Genomic DNA, 21,115 nt, shown 5'->3' with positions numbered 1-21,115 from the left:
CTCCAGTTTATACATAATCTGTATAAAAACTGTGCCTAATTAGATTTATGAAGTACAAATCACCTAGTACACCAAAGAACAAAGATGTTTGGACCTGGTTTCTCTTCCCTCCCACTTCTCATACACTCTCATCCCCTCCTATTTTTTGCGGTCACAATTAAGCCATGTCAACATTTTATATTGATTTTTTTATAGAGATAATAAGACAAAAAGCAATAGTAATATAAAATGTTGACGTGACTTAACCGTGACCGTACAAATAGGAGGAGATAAGAGTGTATGAGAAGTGGGAGGGCAGAGAAGCCAAGTCCGAGATGTTTTTCCAACTATGTTATCAATATCTCGGTTTCTCGAGCAGGCAATAGCTCAAGGAGAGAATCTCTCATGTATACCAATCATAATTGCGTGTAATAAATTAATAATTAAAGAATGAAAGATGGAAGGGATGACAATGGCCTCGAGATGGTACTTAAGGTGTCTGGTTAAACCTCGGTCACGTCTAAATCCTCCGTTCTTGCTCCACCATGCAACGTCCAATCGAACTTATGCACCAAAAATTCTCCACTATTCAAGAATCTTTCGTACAATCTTTCAAACAAAGTAAGAGTGGGTTCGGTTATGTTCGGTTCGGTTTTTGGTCGAAATTGGAAACCAAACCGAAGTTACTATTCGGTTTGGTTTTTTTCATGATTTTTTTTTAAATTTGGATATTGGTAAAGAAACAATATTTTGGGCTTTAAAGTTTGGGTTTAGAGAGTTACTAAATGCCTTTTTTAATGCGAAAAACTCTTTATAATGTTCACTTTAACGAAAAATTATATTTTTATACTAAAAAGTCAATTATGCTACTATTCATTTTACCTTTTATTTTGTCATTATCATTAAAACTCAAAGTTTCAAGTTTTTTTTCATTAGTTTTCATTTTTCTAATATGTTGGGCTTAAAATTTGGCAACACATTGGGTTTAGCATATTTGGGCTACAAATTGGGTTTAGAAAATAATACCCAAAACAGATCATTAAATATAAAAACAAAAAATAATTAATTTCGTTCGGTTTGGTTTCTAGACCACTGAAATCGAAACCGAAACCGAACCAAAAGAATTCGGTTCGATTCGGTTTTTTCATTTAGGTTCAGTTTTTTTGTTCGGTTCGATTTTTTTGATCTCGGTTTAGTGTTCAGTTTGGTTTTTTGAACCCACCCCTAATACAAAGTATGCAAAAACACTTTAAAAATAAATAAAAATATAAAATGATAGTTTCAAAGGATAAAATGAGATAAAATAAGTTTCAACGGAAAATATAAATTAAATAACATCTGCAAAAGATAAATTAGTTTATAAGTCATTATTTATAATATTGTTCAATGTGCTGATCAACTTATGAATTAAAACGAATATTATACAAATATAGCTAGGTAAATTCGAACACGATCTATTGCCTCTCACTCATTATTCCATCACGTGTTAAATTGTGGTATTGTGTTAATTTTCTTGAGGGCCACATTCGTACGAGTTGTTATGTTTTCTCGTGTTTATCCTTGAACACAATGGCGTAGCCACCCACAAGGCTAAGGTAGGCTATAGATCATGGAGGTTTTCTGTAAGGGTAGTGATATTTATGTATTAATCTTTACTTCTTACACACTTCTTTTAACTGTTGATTGTTCGGATCGAATAAATTGAAGATGATTACTGATAAAATATTAATAAGGTTGTGTTGGAAGTAAAATGGGTTTGTGAATAGATCTATTCATGCTTATAGTCTATCAATTTCAATACATATTATTATTTATTGTATATTTAGTAGATGATAGGTAGTAAATGGAATTGGATCCTCGCCGGATCTAATTGCTGGGGATCCTAAGGATCAACCCACGTGGGCCGTTGATCAAAAATCGTGCGGTCACAATTAAATGCTTTAAAAGTAAAACAGTCTCGTTTTACGTGAAAAATATAAAAAAGAAAAAAAATTGTGGCCGCACGATTTTTGATCAACGGCCCACATGGGTTGATCCCTAGGATCCCCATGAATTAGATCCGGCGAGGATCCAATTCCGTAGTAAATAATACGTTTTATGCTAAAAATTATAAATTAGTCATATCTCTAGTCCCCTTTATCCTATTATTTAAAGAAAAAGATCATTTACCCTATGTAATTTAGCCTCTATGCTTCTTACTCAAGAAAAGAATACTAATTTCTTTAAAAGGAAAATTAATGAAAAAGATTTGAAAACTTTGAGTTTTAATGATAAGGACAAAATAAAGGGTAAAGTGAATAGTACCAGGATTGACTTTTTAGTGTAAAAATGTGGTTTTTCGTTAAAGTGAACAGTACCGGGTGCTTTTCGTTAAAGTTCCCTTATTTAAATCCACAATTAAACCCCCTATTTTTGCAATTCCTTACTTTCCGTTGCAATTTTCTAATGAATGTCACCTTTGGTACATTCTTAATCTCTTTATTTACTTATTCTTGATTTAATTAGTATGTTAATTATTTATATGGTCATTGAATTGATTGGTTAGGGTTATAATTTTGAGAATAATTTATATTATATTGTTGTTTTTTTATATTGATTATTATATAACTTTATATAAGCAAAAAAAAAAAAAGGTGAAAAACATCCGGTACTGTTCACTTTAACGAAAAACCACATTTTTACACTAAAAAGTCAATCCTGGTACTATTCACTTTACTCTTTATTTTGTCCTTATCATTAAAACTCAAAGTTTTCAAGCCCTTTTCATTAGTTTTCCTAAAAAATAAACATATGGTACTATTTTCAACTAGCCCACCCAAAAAAAAAAATATTGGATCCGCCCTTGCTTGAACAACGAAACTTGAAACCCAAAAAACTCTAATTTTCATTCGGAATTAAAAGTTCGAAATGAATGTTCAAATATACATACTATTACATAGACACTATCAATCATGCTACATTTTAAGCTCTTAACACCCGCCAAAAAGAAAAGGAGAAGAAAAAAGAACAGTGAAACTCTCAAACATTCTGCGTTTCGTGGTTTCTACAGCTCATCATTTGGTTCTTCCTCATCCTGTGAACCACCAGAACTTCCACCACTCTTCTCATACACTTGCTTTATCACCGGATTGCACACTGCCTCCACCTCCTTCAGCTTCTCATCGAAATCATCCTTCTCGGCGTTTTGGTTGTCATCCAGCCACTCGAGCGCCTCCTTCAGCGTGCTTTCGATCTTCTCCTTGTCATCCGAATCAATCTTATCGGCCAGCTTGTCCTTGTCATTGACAGTGCTCTTCATGCTGTAAATGTAGGTCTCAAGTTTGTTTCTGGCATCTATTTTTTCCCTCACTTTGTTATCCTCCTCGGCAAACTCCTCAGCCTCCTTCACCATTCTCTCTATTTCTTCCTGGCTTAGACGCCCCTTGTCATTTGTGATCGTTATGGATTGAGACTTCTTCGCGGCCTTGTCCTCAGCCCTCACGTGTAGTATGCCATTTGCATCGACCTCAAATGTCACCTCGATTTGGGGCACTCCCCTGCAACCAAAAAGTTAAACCATGCAGCTTTCAGTACACAATTCGTCTTTACAAATGTTAGACCAGACCAAATTTACCCCAAACAATTAACTACCTTGGAGCAGGTGGAATGCCGGTGAGATCAAACTTTCCAAGCTCACGACAATCCTTCGTCAAGCTTCTTTCACCTTCGTACACCTGATTAATTTCAAACACATACACTAGTTAAAGTACCAGAAAAGCACAAGCTATGCAAAATGTAAAAATTCCCATCTAACTAGTCTCTGCATTTATCTGTTAGACACACCTTGATGGTTACTGTGGTTTGCTGGTCCTGATAAGTGGTGAAGACTTGAGACTTCTTCGTCGGGATGACAGTGTTCCTTGGAATCAATTTTGTCATGACGCCACCAACTGTTTCGATACCAAGACTCAATGGAGCGACATCAAGCAAAAGAAGATCTGCGGAAAAACAAATTTTAGTCCTTTGCAAATTATGTTGACATCAGCAAACTAAATTCAAAATAAGTGCTCTCACTATATGATTACCTTTGGTTTCTTCTCCGCCTTCGCCACTGAGAACTCCACCTTGAACTGCAGCACCATATGCAACAGCCTCATCAGGATTGATCCCCTTGCTCGGCTCTTTCCCATCGAAGTAGTCCTTCAACATCTGTTGCACCTTAGGAATTCGGGTACTCCCTCCAACCAGAACAATCTCATTAATATCTTTCTTCTTCAAGCCTGCATCTTCCATAGCCTTTTTCACTGGCCCCATGGTTTTCTTGAACAAGTCCATGTTCAACTCCTCGAATCTAGCCCTTGTCAATGGCTCCGAAAAATCAATGCCGTCAAAAAGAGATTCAATCTCCACTCGAACCTGATGCTGGCTACTCAACGCTCTCTTAGCTCTCTCACATTCCTTTCGAAGTTTCCCGAGAGCTTTGTTGTCCTTGCTAATATCTTTGTTATATTTCTTCTTGATCAACTTGATGAAGTAGTCCATCACTCTATGGTCGAAGTCCTCTCCTCCCAAGTGAGTGTCTCCACTCGTAGACCTCACCTCAAACACGCCATTGTCAATGGTCAAGATGCTAACATCAAATGTACCACCACCAAGATCATAAACCAGTATGTTCTTCTCTTCTTTCTTGTCTAGACCATAGGCAATGGCTGCGGCCGTGGGCTCATTGATTATCCGAGCCACATTGAGCCCGGCAATGATGCCTGCATCCTTTGTAGCCTGCCTCTGCGCATCATTGAAATACGCTACAAGAACCAATCAAAGCAAACCCATCAGACCAATGAACACAATAACATAAACCCTATGTCTTCTCATTGTACTATCTAACAACCGTCCACAGGGCTATAAAAGATTTGTCAAAGAGATTTTCGAGCATTACCTGGAACGGTTACCACGGCATCTTTGATCTTCTTCCCAAGATAGGCCTCGGCGGTTTCCTTCATCTTCCCCAAAATCATAGCACTGATTTCCTCAGGGCTAAAAACCTTGGTTTCACCTTTAACCTTCACCTGAATGTAAGGCTTCCCATCTTTGTTCACAACCTTATAGGGTAAATACTTAATATCTCTCTGCACCTCTGGATCATCAAACCTACAGATCAAAACACCAAATCGAACAGAACCCAATTAATTCATAATCCAAATTAAACACACAGATAAGCCACAATTCCACATCCCCTTCCAATCCAATTATCATGTAAATTTTCTTAAATTTCCCATTTAATTTCATAATCCAAATTAAACACACAGATAAGCCACAACTCCTTCCAGTCCAAATACGAAGTAAAGTTTCTTAATTTTATCCATCTAATTTCATAATCCAAATTAAACACATAGATAAACCACATCCCCTTCCGATTAATCCAATTTAGCAAGTAAAAAATTTGCTTACTTTCCCCATTTAAAAGTTAATAATCCAAATTAAAAACACAAAAAAAAAAAAAAAACCAGTCTCTTGCAGCCAAATTACTAAGTAAATTTGCTTACTTTCTCCCAATGAGCCGCTTGACGTCGAAAATGGTGCGTTCTGCGTTGAGAGGGGCTTGGTTCTTCGCCGCCTCTCCGATCAAACGCTCCGTATCAGTGAACGCGACCCAGGAGGGTGTGATTCTGTTGCCTTGATCGTTCGCTATGATTTCCACATGACCGTTCTTATAAACCGCCACACAAGAATACGTCGTTCCGAGATCGATTCCGATCACCGTCCCCACCTTCGGTGAATCTTCGGCTGCTACCGCTATTCCACACAGGAATTCTACCCAAAACAAAAATTAAAAACACCAAATTCTTCAGCAAATTATACGAATAAAAAATAATCAAAAGTTCAAACTCAAGGCTGAAAATTATTGATCAACTAAATGAACTAAAAATTTCCGTACGTATATTCTTAAAATCGAGCACATTATCCGTGACAGAATTAACGTTCGTTCTTTAGTATTCATCACTTAATAACAAACAGACATTCGTTCCATAGCCGGACTATATTTGATGACTTGGTACCTGAAACAAAGAGAAGCAGAAACGCGAACGACAATGCATGGATCCTCTTCACCTCCATTGATTTCCTTCTCGAAGCTCCTCTGTAATTTGAGCTTTTTCTGTAAATCTTCTCCTTTTTTGTTGAGATTTTTGTGAGCTTGTGAATTTTGGTTTCTGAGTGAAATAGGTGAGGGTGAGGGGGTTGTTTATATACTGTTTGGCTCCGTTCGGTTATGTTTTGATCGGAGGTATTTTCGTCCAATGGCGATGCGCCACGTCGGCAGTTTTGCGTCAGGGCTCGTTGTTGGCTACTTACTGGGACATGATGTCAAAGCTTGTATGCTTTTGACGCGTGGATTCGGTTGGAATCCGGATGCTTCTTGAATTGTGAAGAAGGGGAAAACGGCGCGCGGGGATTCGTGGCGGTTGGAGGGTAGATCGGGTATTCAATAAACGAACGAGGGTGTTATTGTAATTTGAGTCTTTGTTTCAGAGTCTGGGCTGCGCTGGACCACAGTTGCTTTGTTTTGGCCCATTATTACTATGTCCTCACGGAGGCCCAAACCCATCCAACATGACACCGCAACACTTTCCGTGGAGAAATTCTTGGTTTCCGACAGCCGTGCAAGTTATCCGTCTTTCTCAGGACACGTGGGACTCCAGTGTTCGGGTCTACCAAAATGAGGAGAAAATTTTCATTGAGACGGAAACACGGGGTGCATTAAGTGTTTTTATGCAAGTGGTGAGAAATTTTGTTTTTTAAGTTATTAACTTTTTAACACACATATCCCACTATTTGCATAGTAACACGTGGTGTACCACTTAATGTTCTGGTTACATTGAAAAATCTCTCCAAAATGAGACCATGTGGAAGCCGAATGAAGGAGAGATTCTGTTAACCAAGCTTTAGTTTTAGTGGCGTTGCTGAAGATTTTCTTTTGATTTTTCAGTTTGGCTTTTTATTTCATTATGAACTCCTCTAATCTTTTAAAACGTGTCAATATAACACACACCATAAATCATAAATCAGAGTAGATTTGACCAAGGATGGGCATACGGGTCTTTGGACCCGTGTTACCTAAACTGATGTAAGACCATTCGGTCCTTATTTTAATTTTCAAAGTGGTCTGAGTTGGACCCAACTTCTGTAAAACTAAGTCTATATTTCTCATGTGCAGGTAACTTGGCCGGGACCGTTTAAGAGTTGTTTTAGCACTTGTCATTTTATTAATGGTCCACAATGAAGCCCATGATCCAATTACATATCTATCAAACCCTAAGAAGTACAACAACAATCAAACTTCTTTCAGAACATTTGTTGGTATTGACTTTGTTAGACGTAATTCTTTCCTAACGGAAACATATAGAGATTGTTTTATATCGTTGTTTTGTTATACTACAAATAATTGAAAATGGATCTATTTAACCCATAAGAACCAGACCATATCAAATGAATTCAAAATGAGGCGATTCCAGTAATAAAAATACATTAACTCGGACGGGCTTGAACTCGTTTACAAACAAAAAAAAGTCAAGTCCACATCCACTAAAATGGACCCCACTCGACCTGCCACAATTCCTAGATATGACAATATGAATTGACACATTTTTAATTAGAAGTTTTAACGAAACACTTCCGGTACCATTCACTTACAACACTTTTTTGTCATTTTGATTAAAACTCACAGTTTTCAAACTATTTTCATTAGTTTTAATTAGGTATGAAATTCAACCCAGCACAGCCTAAAGGCCAAAACCCTACGTACAAAATTCAAAACCAGGTTATACATTGTTGCTTAGTGAATGAAAATCCATCATATAAACACACCAAAACAAACTCATTAAAATCTACAGCCTATTTGAATGGAGCAAGAGGATTTGGAGTGCGGGAAGCTTTTGAGCTTCTAAGCTCTTTACAAACATGATCCAACATTCCCAAAAAGTCCCTAACAATCACGAAAATCCGAAGCGGATTAGCTTCTTCCTTGCTCACATTTCCATGAAAATACTCTGTAATCTCCTTCACCTGTGACAAAACCCTACTCTCATCACCCTGCAACTCTCTCAAACCCTTCTCTGCATAACATATGAACGATTTCATCGAATCCACCAAATTACCACTCTTCTCATCCATGCACAAATCCTCGTGCACCAGATGTTTGATTTTATCCATTCCATCTGAGAGATTTGATACACTGCTTGCAAGAACATCCAAGTCCAATGTGGCTGTTTTCTTCGCGTTGTAGAGCTCGGTGCTGAGGCCGGAAACTAGGTCAAGCCCCATTCTTCTGTAGTCTTCTTCTTTTTCTTCTACGGTTTTGGTTTTGTTCTTCTGGCTGATCCTCCCCACGATGCTATCCGAAACTCGAATCCCTTCCGTCCTAATAATTTCTTGCACAACAAAATGTAGCAAGGTGGTTTTTCCGTCGGTTCCTTTTATGTCGGAGAGCTTGAGCAGTGTGTCTAGCTTGAATGCTTTAGCTCCTCCTCGGATGGTTCCCACATTCATTCGATTTCCTGTTTTCAACACGGCTTCGAGTAGCTTCAAGAAGAGCCTGCTTGATCGCAGTTCCTTGCAGGCCTCCTGTAGTACAAATTAAACCGTAATTTTTACAAAAAGAAAGAGATTAGATTTTCGTTTCAAATATGCTTCTTGATGTATGAAAAAAACACATCTGGCAGAAACGCTTGTAAACAGAAGTGCTTCATATATAAGCATTCCTGAACATGCCCTACCTCTAGCACTGAAAAGGAGTTCCTGAGATGAACCACCTCATCTTCAAATGTTTCTCTGTAAAGCATTGCTTCAACTCGTTGGAAGGCGAAAGGCACATTAAGCACGGCCTTCACAAACCTCTCCGCGGACCCTAGTTCATTGATGTCTCCTTTGAAGCCGGTGAGTTTAGCCTCTTCTTCCTTGGTGGGTTCCATCCTTACAAGTGCTTCCAATTGTTGCAAACACAATCCATTGCCTGTTAATGTTTTAATCTTGTTAGGTTTTCGTTGTTTAGAGTACTAGTCCCACTTTCTGCAGGACGTCATGTCTTTAGAAGTTATACGTTCAAGAAGTTTCATATATACCTTGTACTAGTGCTTCGCATACTTGCTCAGCAGTAGAATTCAGGGCTTTTGAGAGTATGGTTATGTTCTGTAGTCGCTTTGGCTCAAGAACATGCTTGCTTGGAGAAGGGCTCTTGCATTTTGCTTCATCATTCTTCATTGATCTTTGTAGATTGTATCCGAAAAGCGATTCAATCATTTCCTCGTCCAGCCTGTTCATGATTAGTACAGTTTTAAACAGAAAAAAGAAAAAAAAGAAACCGAAATCACATCTGAAAACATAAGTAACTTACTCAAATGAGCTTGATCTCAGCATGTCCCACACCATGGAATTATCCGGTGCAGCTCTGACTTTGTCCCAATGTAACGGCTTCAGTTTAGGCAACGGAGTTCCATCTCTTCCCAATGGCGCAGCTTGAGGGAGGGGTGGAGGAGGTGGACATTTTAAAAAGCCATTATTCGCTTTCAAAAAGGGAGGTGGGCTGGGTGGTGGAGGAACATGAGGTGGAGTTTCTGAAGCTCTAGAGGAGTTTTGAGGCGAAGCAGAAAATCCGCCTTCTTGGGTTTGGTTTGATCTAGAAGAAGAATCTGATTTTCTTGGTGGTGATAGATTTCGCAATGTAGAAGAAGGGCACGAAGCTTTAGACGCAATTATAGCTGAACTAGGAGAAGAATGGAAATGAGGAAAGTGTTTGATTGGTGGTGGGGGTGGAGGAGGTGGTGCTGGAGGGAATGTGACATTCTTTTCGCAATTGGAAGATCGCGGTGCATTCAGAATTTCGCGTTCTCCATTTCTCGGAGACTGCAATTCAAGAGCCGGAATTGATTTTTGGTTTAGGGTTGTTGGTTGATCTGGTTCTATATTTGACATATTTTTGGAGAGAATGTCTGATGACTCATTTAGGCTACCAGCGGAAGCATTCGAAATGCGGACATTTGATGAATTCGAATCTCCGAAAGAATGGAAAGATTCATCATCGGAAGAATAAGAATTAACGAGAGTAATTTTGTCACCGGTTGCGGAATTAGCACAATCAGAGTCATATTTCACTGACTCTGCAATCATATCCTCATGAATAGACGTAATTTCCCTAGTGGAAGAACTACTACTAGCATCATTGAATTCCGATTTTATCACTTCTTGATTTGTTTCTTCCCTCTCAAGCAATGTATGATTTCGTGAAGAAGTTACAGTTTCACAAGTTTCTTTGGAACAAGAAATCTGCTGATGTTGCTGCTCTAAATCCAACCCTAACGATTCAAGATAAATGAGATCAGAAGTATTAGTGGCAGGATTTAACCTCACCTTGCTTGCTGATTTAGCTCCTCCTTTTTTTCCGAAAACTGAAATCACTCTCGTGGGTTTCTTCTTATGCTTTCTGTGCTTCCTGCAACCCCAAATAATTCCGAACACACAGATAACAACTGCAGCTCCTGTGGAAGCAAGAACCGCAACAAGTATCCTCGTGATTCCCCCTCTATCTTCTCTGTGAATGGTTTGAGGCTTTGGGATCGAACACAAGGGATGCAGATGTGGTGAACCCGCGTGAATGTGAGGCGCCGGAGCAGGAGCAGGAGCTGGACTAGGAGCTTCCTCCTTGCTGTAGGGAATTGGAGAAGGAGAAGGAGAAACGTTTCTACTGTCACCAACCGACGGCGTTCGCTTGTGGAAGCTGTTCAAACCAAGTAAAGCTCTGAAATTTTCGACAACTGAAACTGCATTCTCTTCATCTTCCCCGGAACCTTTGTGCATTTGTAGGTTTTGGGGAGCGTCGGCATTGTCCTCCATGAAATGCAGGTGGTGTTGTAGGCCATGAACATTCAAGTAGTCCTCCTCTGCATTGTGTAATGATAGGAGAAAAGATATGATGAAAAAAATCATGAGGAGGACAATCTGAGAGAAAATGTATCCCATTTTTCTCTCTCTCTCAACCCAAAAATCATCAAAGCAGCAATCTAACTTTCTGTTTATAAATCATCTTCTTTTTGTTCACTTATTTGGAAAAGGAAAGGAAAAAGAAAAAGTTCTTTGGGTGGGTGTAGCAGAATAGGTGGTGTGCAATGAAGGTATTGCAGAGAGAGAGAGAGAGAGGGAGAGAGAGAGAGAGACTTTAAAGTTACTCCAAGGAACCCCTGAGCCTGGTAGTTGAAGTTGGACCGGCCATTCTTTGCCTCTCTGTTCATGCACTCTTATCTCTCCTCACCTCCATTAATCCCTCTGCAAAAACACCTTAATTTGCTTCCCATATGTCTCACAAACAATGTTCAATCTAAACCCTAATTTGACACCATTTATTTTGTCTTATTTTTAACTGTCTTTTATGTGAGGAAAGTTGAAGATGTTTTCTGCTATATATTCATCAATTGCCAATCAAGAAGTTCATCATTTTTTTCATCAAAATTTTAGTGATGATTTATGAGTTATGAAGGCCACTCTACATGATAATTGAGTCATGGGATTTGCAGTTGAATCATTTCTCGAGTGGAGGTAGACTTACTTGTATTGTGGACTTTAGATATCGTTTGCAAAATATGATCTCCCTAGCATCACTCATTGTAGAAATGTATATAGGTCCTTAGGTGATAAAAAAGAATGTATGGTTACTTATCCTTGGGTTATTCATGATGGATAATAAATGAACGTGCGTTTAATGTTTTAATCTCAACTCTTAATATCAAATTTAAGGGTGACCATAAACCCTTAGTTATCAAGTGACCCAGAGAACATAACTTCAATGTATTGCTACATTTTCTTGTGGGATTCTTTAATCTAAATCGTTTAAATCAGCAATGAAGAATGACTTATATGAAATAAACTATTACGTGATGAATTTGGGACTTCAATATCTTAGCATCCTCATTTCATGCGAGTCTCTCACCCAATGTAGAAGGTGATGGCACTAGATCTCCAACCGTCATAATTGCAGAGAGGAATGTACAAAGAGAGGGGACCATCACTTTCCCATGTGATCTTCGGAAGCCAAAAGCAAAACATCAAGAAAGTGAAGAATCATAAGATCTTAATGCGTACGAAGTTATGGGATGCTTAAAAGTTGATTAGTGACTGCATGTCCCTCTCTCATGTTAACCTTTTGGACTTGCATCCAAATTTTTGTGGGATTAACGTTGGTTTTTCATGATCTAATTCACCATGTCATGAGCTTCTGTGTTGTCCCCTTCACCTAAAGAGAGAGAGAGAGAGAGAGAGAGAGAGAGAGAGAGAGAGAGAGAGAGAGAGAGACTACCTGCATGTCGTTAGCAATTGGCTAGTGGTTGCTTAGAATCTAACACTGTGCAATGGGGGACCTTACCTTACCATGTTACTTTCATGTACCACTTTTTTGTGAACAATTAGCCTGCAAGGCTGCAACCGACTTTTTAACCTAAGTTATTGAAATTTGTTAGAACCTAGCTCCACATCTTCTACAATTGCACAGAGAAATACTAACAGAACAACAATATCATTTCATTAACTGTCTTCCTTCTCTTACAATGTACTATTTATACTCATGCTCAACTCTAACTGTCACCACAAGATGATGCCACCTGGCATCCTAACAATACCCCCCCCTTAAAACCAATCTTACAAGTAAGATTTACAATTTCGAAGTAAGTACAATTGAAAACCAGCAATAAAACTATAACAACAACATCACAAGAATGTATTAAAGGTTCACAATTTCTGGAACTTAAGCTTCAGTTCATGGGATAGCTCCCCAATAGCATCATTCCTGAAATGGTTCTGCCATTGGACTCACTTCACTAGCAATCAGCATTGCTTCTCTAGCGTAGCAGAGTAGCTCACTGCCTTGACTCCACATTACACCCTCCAAAAAAGATGAGCAATGGTATTGACCAAATCATTTGATCAACATAAGCGTATTGCTTGTTATGGATAGGACTGCAAACCAAAAGATCCATGAACATTACTTTCAAATGTTAGTTTCTTCTGCCTATAAAACATATGAACCGGATAATCCTCCCTAACATATGGGTATTATTTCTTCCCTGATTCGATAGCAAGATGCTTCAAAAACCAATATAAGTTTTCCAGGTCCTTCTATGATTGCATCAGTTGCTCGGTACTGAGCACCAAAAACATGTCTCCCAATACATGTTGGCATTGTCCAATCTGGAACAAGAAGGATAACATTTCTGCAGATAAAAGGTTCTCCAAAAACAGTACCATTTAAATTGTTCCGTATGGTCCCATTTGGACTCCTCCACATCTGTTTCAAGTTGAACTCCTTAACACGAGTTTCATCTGGAGTTATAGTTGCACACTTTATTGCGACATTGTACCAGAATTTTGAGCCACCACCCTTATCCTGAATGCCCTTGCAGTAGTCACGATTGAGAACAACACAGCAAACAACACAGCAACCATTTCCAAATCCGGAGAGAGTGAACTTTCTTTCATGTTTTCTATTCGTGTCCATACGAGCTTCTAAATGATGCAATCTCAAATTACCAGCATACGCCCCATCAATGATCATGGAATAATCAAAACTCACCTCACATTTGATCACCTTGGAACAATCAGAACCCATAACACAATCTTGATTCTTGGACTTCGAAGTGAAGAGCCTCTGACTAATTGTTCCACCCTTGTCACGAATTCCCTTGCAGTAGTAGCCCATGGAACGATTGATATCAACACAAAAACCTAAGTCCTTGCAGCTTGCCAGTAAATCTATTGACTCAAAACTGGAGAGAAAATTAGTACCACCTTTATAACGAATGCTCATATGGTACCCAAGCTTATTATCAAGAATGTAACCTGAATTCGACATGTTGTCGAACAGGTAGAGTGCACGCGAACCAGGCAGTTTAGCTTTCTTGAACTCAACATTAGAAACATGAATTCCTAAAATGAAAACTTGGGATTTGCCATTCTTACCATCAGATTCAAGAACCGTCGCTGATTTCGAATGAAAGAGCCTTTGAATATTTGTTCCGCCTTTGTCACGAGTGAATTCATGGAAGCCAAGCGTCAAAGAAGCAATGTCGAACGTTTGATCACAGAGCAAGGAGTCGTCACCTAACTTGCCCAACAATTTCGAAGCAACAAGTTCGAGAACAGACAGAGAAGAAGGCAATTCATCTTTCTTCTCTAACAAATCTGAAATAGGAAACCCAGAAACCAAATCCCTTGCCGTGTCCTTCTTGCAAGCAAAATAAGGAAATGGAGGACTTTTCACAGAATCGGCAACTTGCTTGTCGAGTAAATCGAAAACCTGTTCATTCTTCCTAGCCAACTCACTTCGAAAGAACCCAAAACTTTCTTGAAATTTGGAACTGGAATGAAATATTGCAGAACCATCTGCGTGGTATTTGGCATAGTCGCGAACCCTCTTGAATTTCTTCAATGTTGGACGTAAACAATGAGGACTTTTGGGCTTGTATTTTGGACGGTACTGAGACAAGAATTCATCTACTTTCTCACGGGCTTGAATCTTTTCGTTGTGGAAGGATTGAAGCTTGAGAACAATTTCATCCGATTTCACAACAGAGATATGAGACGCCATTTTGAAGAATGGTTGCCTCGAATTCGATATTGAATCGTGACCCTTAGCCATGAGGGACCGCAATTGAAGAAGAATCAAGTCGTGAGACTTCTTGAATTCGTCGAACTGGGCTGCCAGATTGGAAACCCTCGATTCCATGGTTTTTGCAAAATGTTTGCGGCGTTATACAACGGAGAAGGATTGAGAGGATCAACGCTGGCTGATACCAATGTTAGAACCTAGCTCCACATCTTCTACAATTGCACAGAGAAATACTAACAGAACAACAATATCATTTCATTAACTGTCTTCCTTCTCTTACCATGTACTATTTATACTCATGCTCAACTCTAACTGTCACCACAAGATGATGCCACCTGGCATCCTAACAAAATTAACATAGAGAAGTTATTTATATTCATAGACAAATTATATAAAGTTTAACGTGTGTATATTTCCTTTACCTTATGTGATTTTAATGAGTTATTTTATATATGTTAAGATTCTAATTTCAGAATGTGAGTAGGAATGTCTTGTTAGTTGTGTCGAGCAGTGTCCTTCAAAAGCGAAGTTTAGTCGAAATTTCAAGTTGTGTTTTAGCTCTTGTCCTCAGCTCAATGTGATTTGATCTTGAACATATTTCCTCCACTCTCGAGTAATTTAGTCTGGTGGCTTCACATATATCTACATTGCATATTCCACCATCATTGTCCCCTAGGCCATATCATGTCTGTCCTTCAAGACAAACATGATGTACGGTCACAACTTTTACTTAGAATACGAATCACTATTCTTTTGCTCAAACAACGTAAAAAAAACAAAAAGAAACTGATGAATGTAGTTTAGTTTTGGTCTGGAAAGATGATGTAGCTCAAATGTACTTTGTTGTTGAAGCAATGACTGATCGCTTGATGCTGGAAAAGATGAATCTGCAAGATTCAAGGCATTAGAAACATCTCAACAATGCAAGAAAAATGAAGTTTGTATGGTTCTGAATTTATTATACGATGGTACTTATGAATGACTATTTTAAAGAAAATGATTATTAATATAAGGAAAATAAGGACAGATACCCTACAACATAATGGGTAATGCTATAAAAACTTTCTATTTAAACCATATTTTATAAATCATGTGACGTGGTTGTTCATGATATAAGGCATAAAGACACTGTAAGACCAAAGGCTCAGCTCTTGAGCTTTTATGACTCTTCGCCTCCAAACGACATTTCAATTCTATTTCACTACGGGCCGACCTCAAGTCATCCTCAAGTTCAACATGGCCCCAAATTCTTCTACCAGTGTGTACTACGTTGAGAAACTAGAACTAGAAGTACTATTACTTGGCTAAGGAGCAAGACCAAGTTAGGGATTGTAGTTTCCGTTGATGATATTATCGATTTTCTTAATTAAGTAGTAGGAAGTTGTTTGATGAACAATCTGATGAGAAAGTATACATGTTATTATGTAATCAATGTGATATGTTATGAAAATTTTTAGGTGATCTCGCTTGGAATTTCAGTGACCATACAAGAGAAGCGAATATTTGTAAAAGCGCTTATTTGGAAGTGTTTTTAAAACAATTGAAAACGTTTTTTGTGACAATGTTTTAGGAACTAATCCTTAGTAAAAACATAAGTAAATTTTGGAAAAGCGCATGAAGTGCTTCCTGGAAGAAACACATGAAGCACTTAAAGGGTGCGTTTGTTGCACCGGACTATCTCGGACTAGACTAGCATTAAGGACTAAGCTGGACTGGCTTAGAATAGATTAAGGTAGACTAAAATAGTGAAGCGTTTGGTGTAGTGTCGGACTAAAAAGCTGAATAGTTAACACTAATAATATTATATTATCTAATACATATTTAATAATATTTTACATCAACTTTTTTCCTTTTTTTTCTTAAAACCTGTACTCTCTGGAATCTCCTCTCCCTCGTTGGCTCCGTCCAATCCCCTCATCTTCTTATCTCCCTCTTCTCCCTCTTCTCCCTCTGCGTCTGACCATCACTCTTGCTCCCCGAATCTACTTTCTCTCCCCTTCTCTATCCATTTCTCTCCTTTCCCAAAGCAATGAGATGATACAGATTGTGATTCATGCGTTGGCTTCAAGCGAACAGCTCCCAGATTTCGAAGAAACCTAAACTCTCCTGCAGCGCTTTGATTCTCCATCTTAAATTCCAGAACAAAATAACCATCTCGGAATTTTATAAGAAAAAGGTGAAATTATCCGATTGGGGATTGTTGTTGTTATCTTTTGCTTCTTTTTTTCTTTCGAATTTTGATGGTTAGATTTTGAGATCTACGCGGTGGTGTGGCCGCGTCGGCTGTGGGCTGTAGCTGACGGCGCCACAGAAGAAAGAAGGCGAAGCCCAGGGAAAATGAAAGCTCGGGTCTGATCTTGTTTCCTAGTCCCGCTTAATACCAAGCGAAAGCTTGGGACTCGTTAACGAGGTTTAGTGAAGCAGCGAGCGCCTCGTAGTCGAGGCAAGTCTCACTTATTGTAGTCCAGCGCCATTCCAAACGCAGGATTATAGTCCTACTTAAGTTAGTCCAAGCCAATCCCACTTAAGGAGGTGCAACAAACGCACCCAAAGTGTTGTGCCTTGGCCCGATCGTTAGTTCGGAAACGAGATTCAGATTACAACCTCACTCAAATCACACTCAGTTGAACAGAATAAAATACAAGAAATAAAGACACCGAGAAATTTACGAGGTTCGGCAAAAATCCTGCCTACGTCCCCGGAGAGATATTGCTCTTCACTATGAGAATAACAGTACAAGTACACATGAGTTAAATCGACATAACCCAATCCCAAATCCCTTGTACACCCACTCATAGAATTTTCCCAAGAGCCTCACTCTACCCCAAGAGTTCTTTCACTAGAATACTTTTCACTCTAGCTCTCTTGATTTTCTCTCACTCATGCCCATGCTTTCCCATGGGAGAGCCGAATGCTCTCCCCCTTGGAAGCTCTCTGATGCTTACCCTCTCACTCGGCAAGCCTTTTTATCCTTCGGCAAATCCTTCCACTTATAACAACAAAAGAAAACCACCTTTGAAAAGGCCACAAATCAGGGGCTAGACATGATGATGTCTCCCTTTTTCTTTGTCCCTTTCTTTAGCCAAAAGTAGATGTCTCCCTTTTCCTTTGTCCCTTTCTTTAGCCGAAAGTAGCTAGCACTCCACATGGTTGAGATGAAATTGTTGCCAACTCATAATTATATGAGCCAAATTTCAGTGACCATACAAGAGAAGCGAATATTTGTGAAAGCGCTTATTTGGAAGTGTTTTTAAAATAACTGAAAACGTTTTTGGTGACAATGTTTTAGGAACTAATCCTTAGTAAAAACACAAGTAAATTTTGGAAAAGCGCATGAAGTGCTTCCTGGAAGAAACACATGAAGCACTTAAAGTACTTTTGAACTCACAAATTTTTCTCTAATAACGTTTTTAATCATTTTAAAAGCACTTCCAAACGAATCCCGAAACTATGTTTAACTATTTATACTGTAATTTTTTTTTTTGAGAAAGCCATTTATACTGTATTAACTAATAACAAACTACTACCAGAGAATGAGAACAGTTGTTAATTTGCTAATGTGATAACAAATGACATAAATGAATAATAATAAAAAAGTAGCTACCGTCCAGCATCAAATTAAAGACAACAAACACTTCTAATTTACATGGCAGATGGATTACTTATCATAACTAAGCAACACTCTTGAATTACCAACCCGGATACAGAAAGCGTCATTGACCTAGTTCATTACCCTAAACCCTAATTGCTACATGCATACAGGGTGTATGACCTAGTTAATTATTTTTTCAAGCAAACACACCGCGGCAGATTAATCACACAACTGTAGGCGCATCATTCTCTTCAAAACGCGTTGGATCTTTACGTGAAAATGAGCCAGTAGTGATCATGTTCTTGAGACCTGATGTTGACTTGAAGTACATGGGCCGCAACCACTTCATCACCCAAATAAGAAACCGGAGAGTGTGAAGTACACCGCCTATGACCAGCAACACAATCCAAAGAATTATGAATGTTGCTGACAAGCTCCATGGTTCCTGAATACCGTAATTAGGGCCGATCATGGACAGCACCGTTAGGTAGGTGAGTGCCAAGAATGCGAGAGTGACGCACATGGACATCGATAAGAGCCACGTGGACAACCGATTGTGGAGAGGAAATCGACTAATGAGCAAAAGGGTGACGGTCAAAGAAGCAAGGAACGAGACGGTGTTGTGTGCTATGAAACTGGGGAAGTAATCCATGGGATCCTTACTGTGGCCTAAGGTAGTGTCTGTATCATTATTTTCCCTCCAAACTGTTCTACAAGTTTTTGTAAGATTATCAACCCAAAGACGACCAGCTGGGTTGACTACGTCTTGAAAAGTCATGGTCGAGATCACCGTAGCCACTATCATCAGAGAGCCACGTGTCTCCTTCACCCATTCTTGCGGATATCCTAACCATATCATCAATTTTCTCCAGAACCACCCTGGTGGCTTTGATCCCTTCTTTTTCTTCTTTACCGTTCTTGGACTTGGCGATACAACAACAGTAGCAGCGGCAACAGCTGAGTTAGGATTATCATTGTCATTATTTTGTCTTCTGATTAATCCTGCGTCCATCAAAATCTGTTGAATTTCTAAGCTTCTGCTAAAGTCCTCTCTTGCAACGCTACTGTACTCTAAGATATCTAACATGGTCAGAGACATCCCATTCACACCAATTGCTTCTGCTCTTATAGCATCAACGGAAAGCAGGTAACGTATCGTCTGTAAATAATATATACACTCTATTAACATAGTGGAAATTATGCTCCTAGGGGAACAAACAAGAGAAAGCACACACATAAACTAAAGTTAATATCAGTTTACTATTATGAAGTTTCTTGGTTTTCAACACTTGATACATTAAGTTTTTTTCGTTCCAGTTTGGTACTTAAAGTTATAATTAATTCTAGAAGACTTTCATACATCCGTTAAATTTTCCATCAGAATCTTCATTAACTGATGATGTGGCACCCGCATAGACAATGATTGGACGTTACATGTCAGTATAGAAGCACATGGATATTAAAAAATTAAAAACTAAAAATTAAAAAATTAAAAAATTAAAAAAAATTAAAAAACTAAAATCCTAAAAACCTAAAGATCATTTAAAAGAAAAAGGAGGTCTGTGCAGCTGACCATGAAGGTCTCCGACGACCACCACGGTAGATTCTAGGCCTAACTGATCAACGTTGGCCTTTTGTGGAGGATCTGGATGTGCAGAGGACCAAGCTATCGACAAGCTCTACGGGAAACACGGGAGGTAAGGGAAGGGAGTGGGTTGCAGATCTGGGGAAGGGAAACCCATATGCAGCACAAAAAGGGAGTGGATTCATTCCACCCCCGCCCATGTGCAGTCGAAGGGAGGGAGATAGTAAGGCCATCTCTAACCGAGGGCTGGCCAGATGGCTCTCTGGCCCTCCAAGATTCTCCAAGATATTAATATTTTAATGAACAGTACAAGGCCATATTTGTCTCCGTCTCCAACCGAGGGCCAAAGGGCCAGATGGCTCATTTTAGCCCTGTCACAAAAAACCGTCTCCAACTGAGGACCAAAGGGCCATAGGGCCAAACATAATTTATTATTTAAAAACTACAATTTAAATTCAAATCCAACGGCTAAGTGACGTCAACATGACGTCAGCTAGCCGTTGGATTTGAATTTTTTTTTGCTATAAATAGGGTGGATATTGGGCTATAATTCACACAACTTTGAATTCAATCTATTTCAATTCAATCTCTTGCAATTCAATCTCTTTCAATTCAAGTTTGCAATGAATAGAATTGAAACAAATATGAAACAAATTTTGTGAAATAGAAGTTATACGAAAAAATGGAATTTAAAAAAATATGAAACAAATTTTGTAAAATAGAAGTTATATGAAAAATAAAATATGAATCAAATTTTGTAAAATAGAAGTTATAGGAAAAAAATAGAATTTAAAAAAAAATTGAAACAAATTTTGTGAAATAGAAGTTATAGGAAAAAAATGGAATTTAAAAAAAATATGAAACAAATTTTGTAAAATAGAAGTTATAGGAAAAAAAAATAGAATTTAAAAAAAAATAGAAACAAATTTTGTAAAATAGAATTGAAAAAAAATATGAAACAAAATTTGATTCATATGAAAAGGAAAAAAAAGGGAAAAAAAAGAAGTTTAAATTCATATAAAAAAAAAGTTAATACAACGGCTACTAGCCGTTATATTAAAAAAATTTCAAACTATTAGTGTCGGTTATAACCGACACTAATAGAAATTAAAAAAAAAAAATTTGCCTTTGAATAACTATTACTGTCGGTTATAACCGACAGTATTAAAAATCCTTCTTTAATGCTGTCGGTTATATCCGACAACAATGGGAAAACTATAAAAAAAAAAATAGCCAGCCCGGGGCTGGCTGGCTGGCCGAAAGCAGCCAGCCCGTTGGCCCTTTGAAATTCCGTGGGGCCCTCCCAGATTCCCGAGCCCTCTGGCCTAGCCCT

The 21,115-nt window shown here is 38.5% G+C and overlaps 3 protein-coding genes and 1 pseudogene across 4 annotated transcripts in view; all 4 read right to left on the bottom strand.

Moving 5' to 3' along the window:
• Positions 1–2,839: 2,839 nt before the first annotated feature.
• On the bottom strand, positions 2,840–6,192 carry LOC126594432 (luminal-binding protein 5-like). Its single transcript, XM_050260736.1, has 7 exons — positions 6,018–6,192; positions 5,505–5,772; positions 4,898–5,109; positions 4,044–4,763; positions 3,802–3,956; positions 3,610–3,692; positions 2,840–3,515 (listed from the first exon to the last, which is right to left on the bottom strand). Exons 1-7 carry the CDS (start codon positions 6,073–6,075, stop codon positions 3,023–3,025), a joined length of 1,989 nt encoding a protein of 662 aa, XP_050116693.1. The 5' UTR covers positions 6,076–6,192; the 3' UTR covers positions 2,840–3,022.
• A 1,567-nt stretch (positions 6,193–7,759) lies between these two features.
• Positions 7,760–11,352, bottom strand: LOC126592091 (formin-like protein 11). Its single transcript, XM_050257847.1, has 4 exons — positions 9,350–11,352; positions 9,078–9,268; positions 8,733–8,968; positions 7,760–8,580 (listed from the first exon to the last, which is right to left on the bottom strand). The coding sequence occupies exons 1-4, from the start codon at positions 10,969–10,971 to the stop codon at positions 7,852–7,854; spliced, it is 2,778 nt and encodes a 925-aa protein (XP_050113804.1). The 5' UTR covers positions 10,972–11,352; the 3' UTR covers positions 7,760–7,851.
• Positions 11,353–12,498: 1,146 nt separating this feature from the next.
• On the bottom strand, positions 12,499–14,888 carry LOC126592059 (uncharacterized; annotated as a pseudogene).
• Positions 14,889–18,129: 3,241 nt separating this feature from the next.
• Positions 18,130–21,115, bottom strand: part of LOC126594461 (ankyrin repeat-containing protein BDA1-like) — a 28,126-nt gene continuing 25,140 nt past the window's right edge. For both annotated transcript variants that reach the window (XM_050260797.1, XM_050260798.1), the window contains one exon: positions 18,130–19,356. In XM_050260797.1, coding sequence (XP_050116754.1) covers positions 18,421–19,356 — 936 coding nt within the window. In that variant the 3' untranslated portion in view covers positions 18,130–18,420. The remainder of the gene's footprint in view (positions 19,357–21,115) is intronic.

This window comes from Malus sylvestris, chromosome 12 (genome assembly GCF_916048215.2).
Source record: "Malus sylvestris chromosome 12, drMalSylv7.2, whole genome shotgun sequence".
NCBI lineage: Eukaryota > Viridiplantae > Streptophyta > Magnoliopsida > Rosales > Rosaceae > Malus > Malus sylvestris.
The sequence above is the reverse complement of the archived record's forward strand: the minus strand, read 5'-3'. Positions and strand labels throughout refer to the sequence as shown.

What these genes read in the sequence shown, in the direction of transcription:
- LOC126594432 (XM_050260736.1), bottom strand. Translation starts at nt 6,075, where the DNA reads ATGGAGGTGAAGAGGATCCATGCATTGTCGTTCGCGTTTCTGCTTCTC. An exon ending in TGCCGTGGTAACCGTTCCAG is followed by an intron (nt 4,764 to 4,897) that starts GTAATGCTCGAA and finishes TGGTTCTTGTAG; the next exon opens with CGTATTTCAATGATGCGCAG. An exon ending in AGGCGGAGAAGAAACCAAAG is followed by an intron (nt 3,957 to 4,043) that starts GTAATCATATAG and finishes GTTTTTCCGCAG; the next exon opens with ATCTTCTTTTGCTTGATGTC.
- LOC126592091 (XM_050257847.1), bottom strand. Translation starts at nt 10,971, where the DNA reads ATGGGATACATTTTCTCTCAGATTGTCCTCCTCATGATTTTTTTCATC. An exon ending in CTGAGATCAAGCTCATTTGA is followed by an intron (nt 9,269 to 9,349) that starts GTAAGTTACTTA and finishes AATCATGAACAG; the next exon opens with GCTGGACGAGGAAATGATTG. An exon ending in ACTCCTTTTCAGTGCTAGAG is followed by an intron (nt 8,581 to 8,732) that starts GTAGGGCATGTT and finishes TTTGTACTACAG; the next exon opens with GAGGCCTGCAAGGAACTGCG.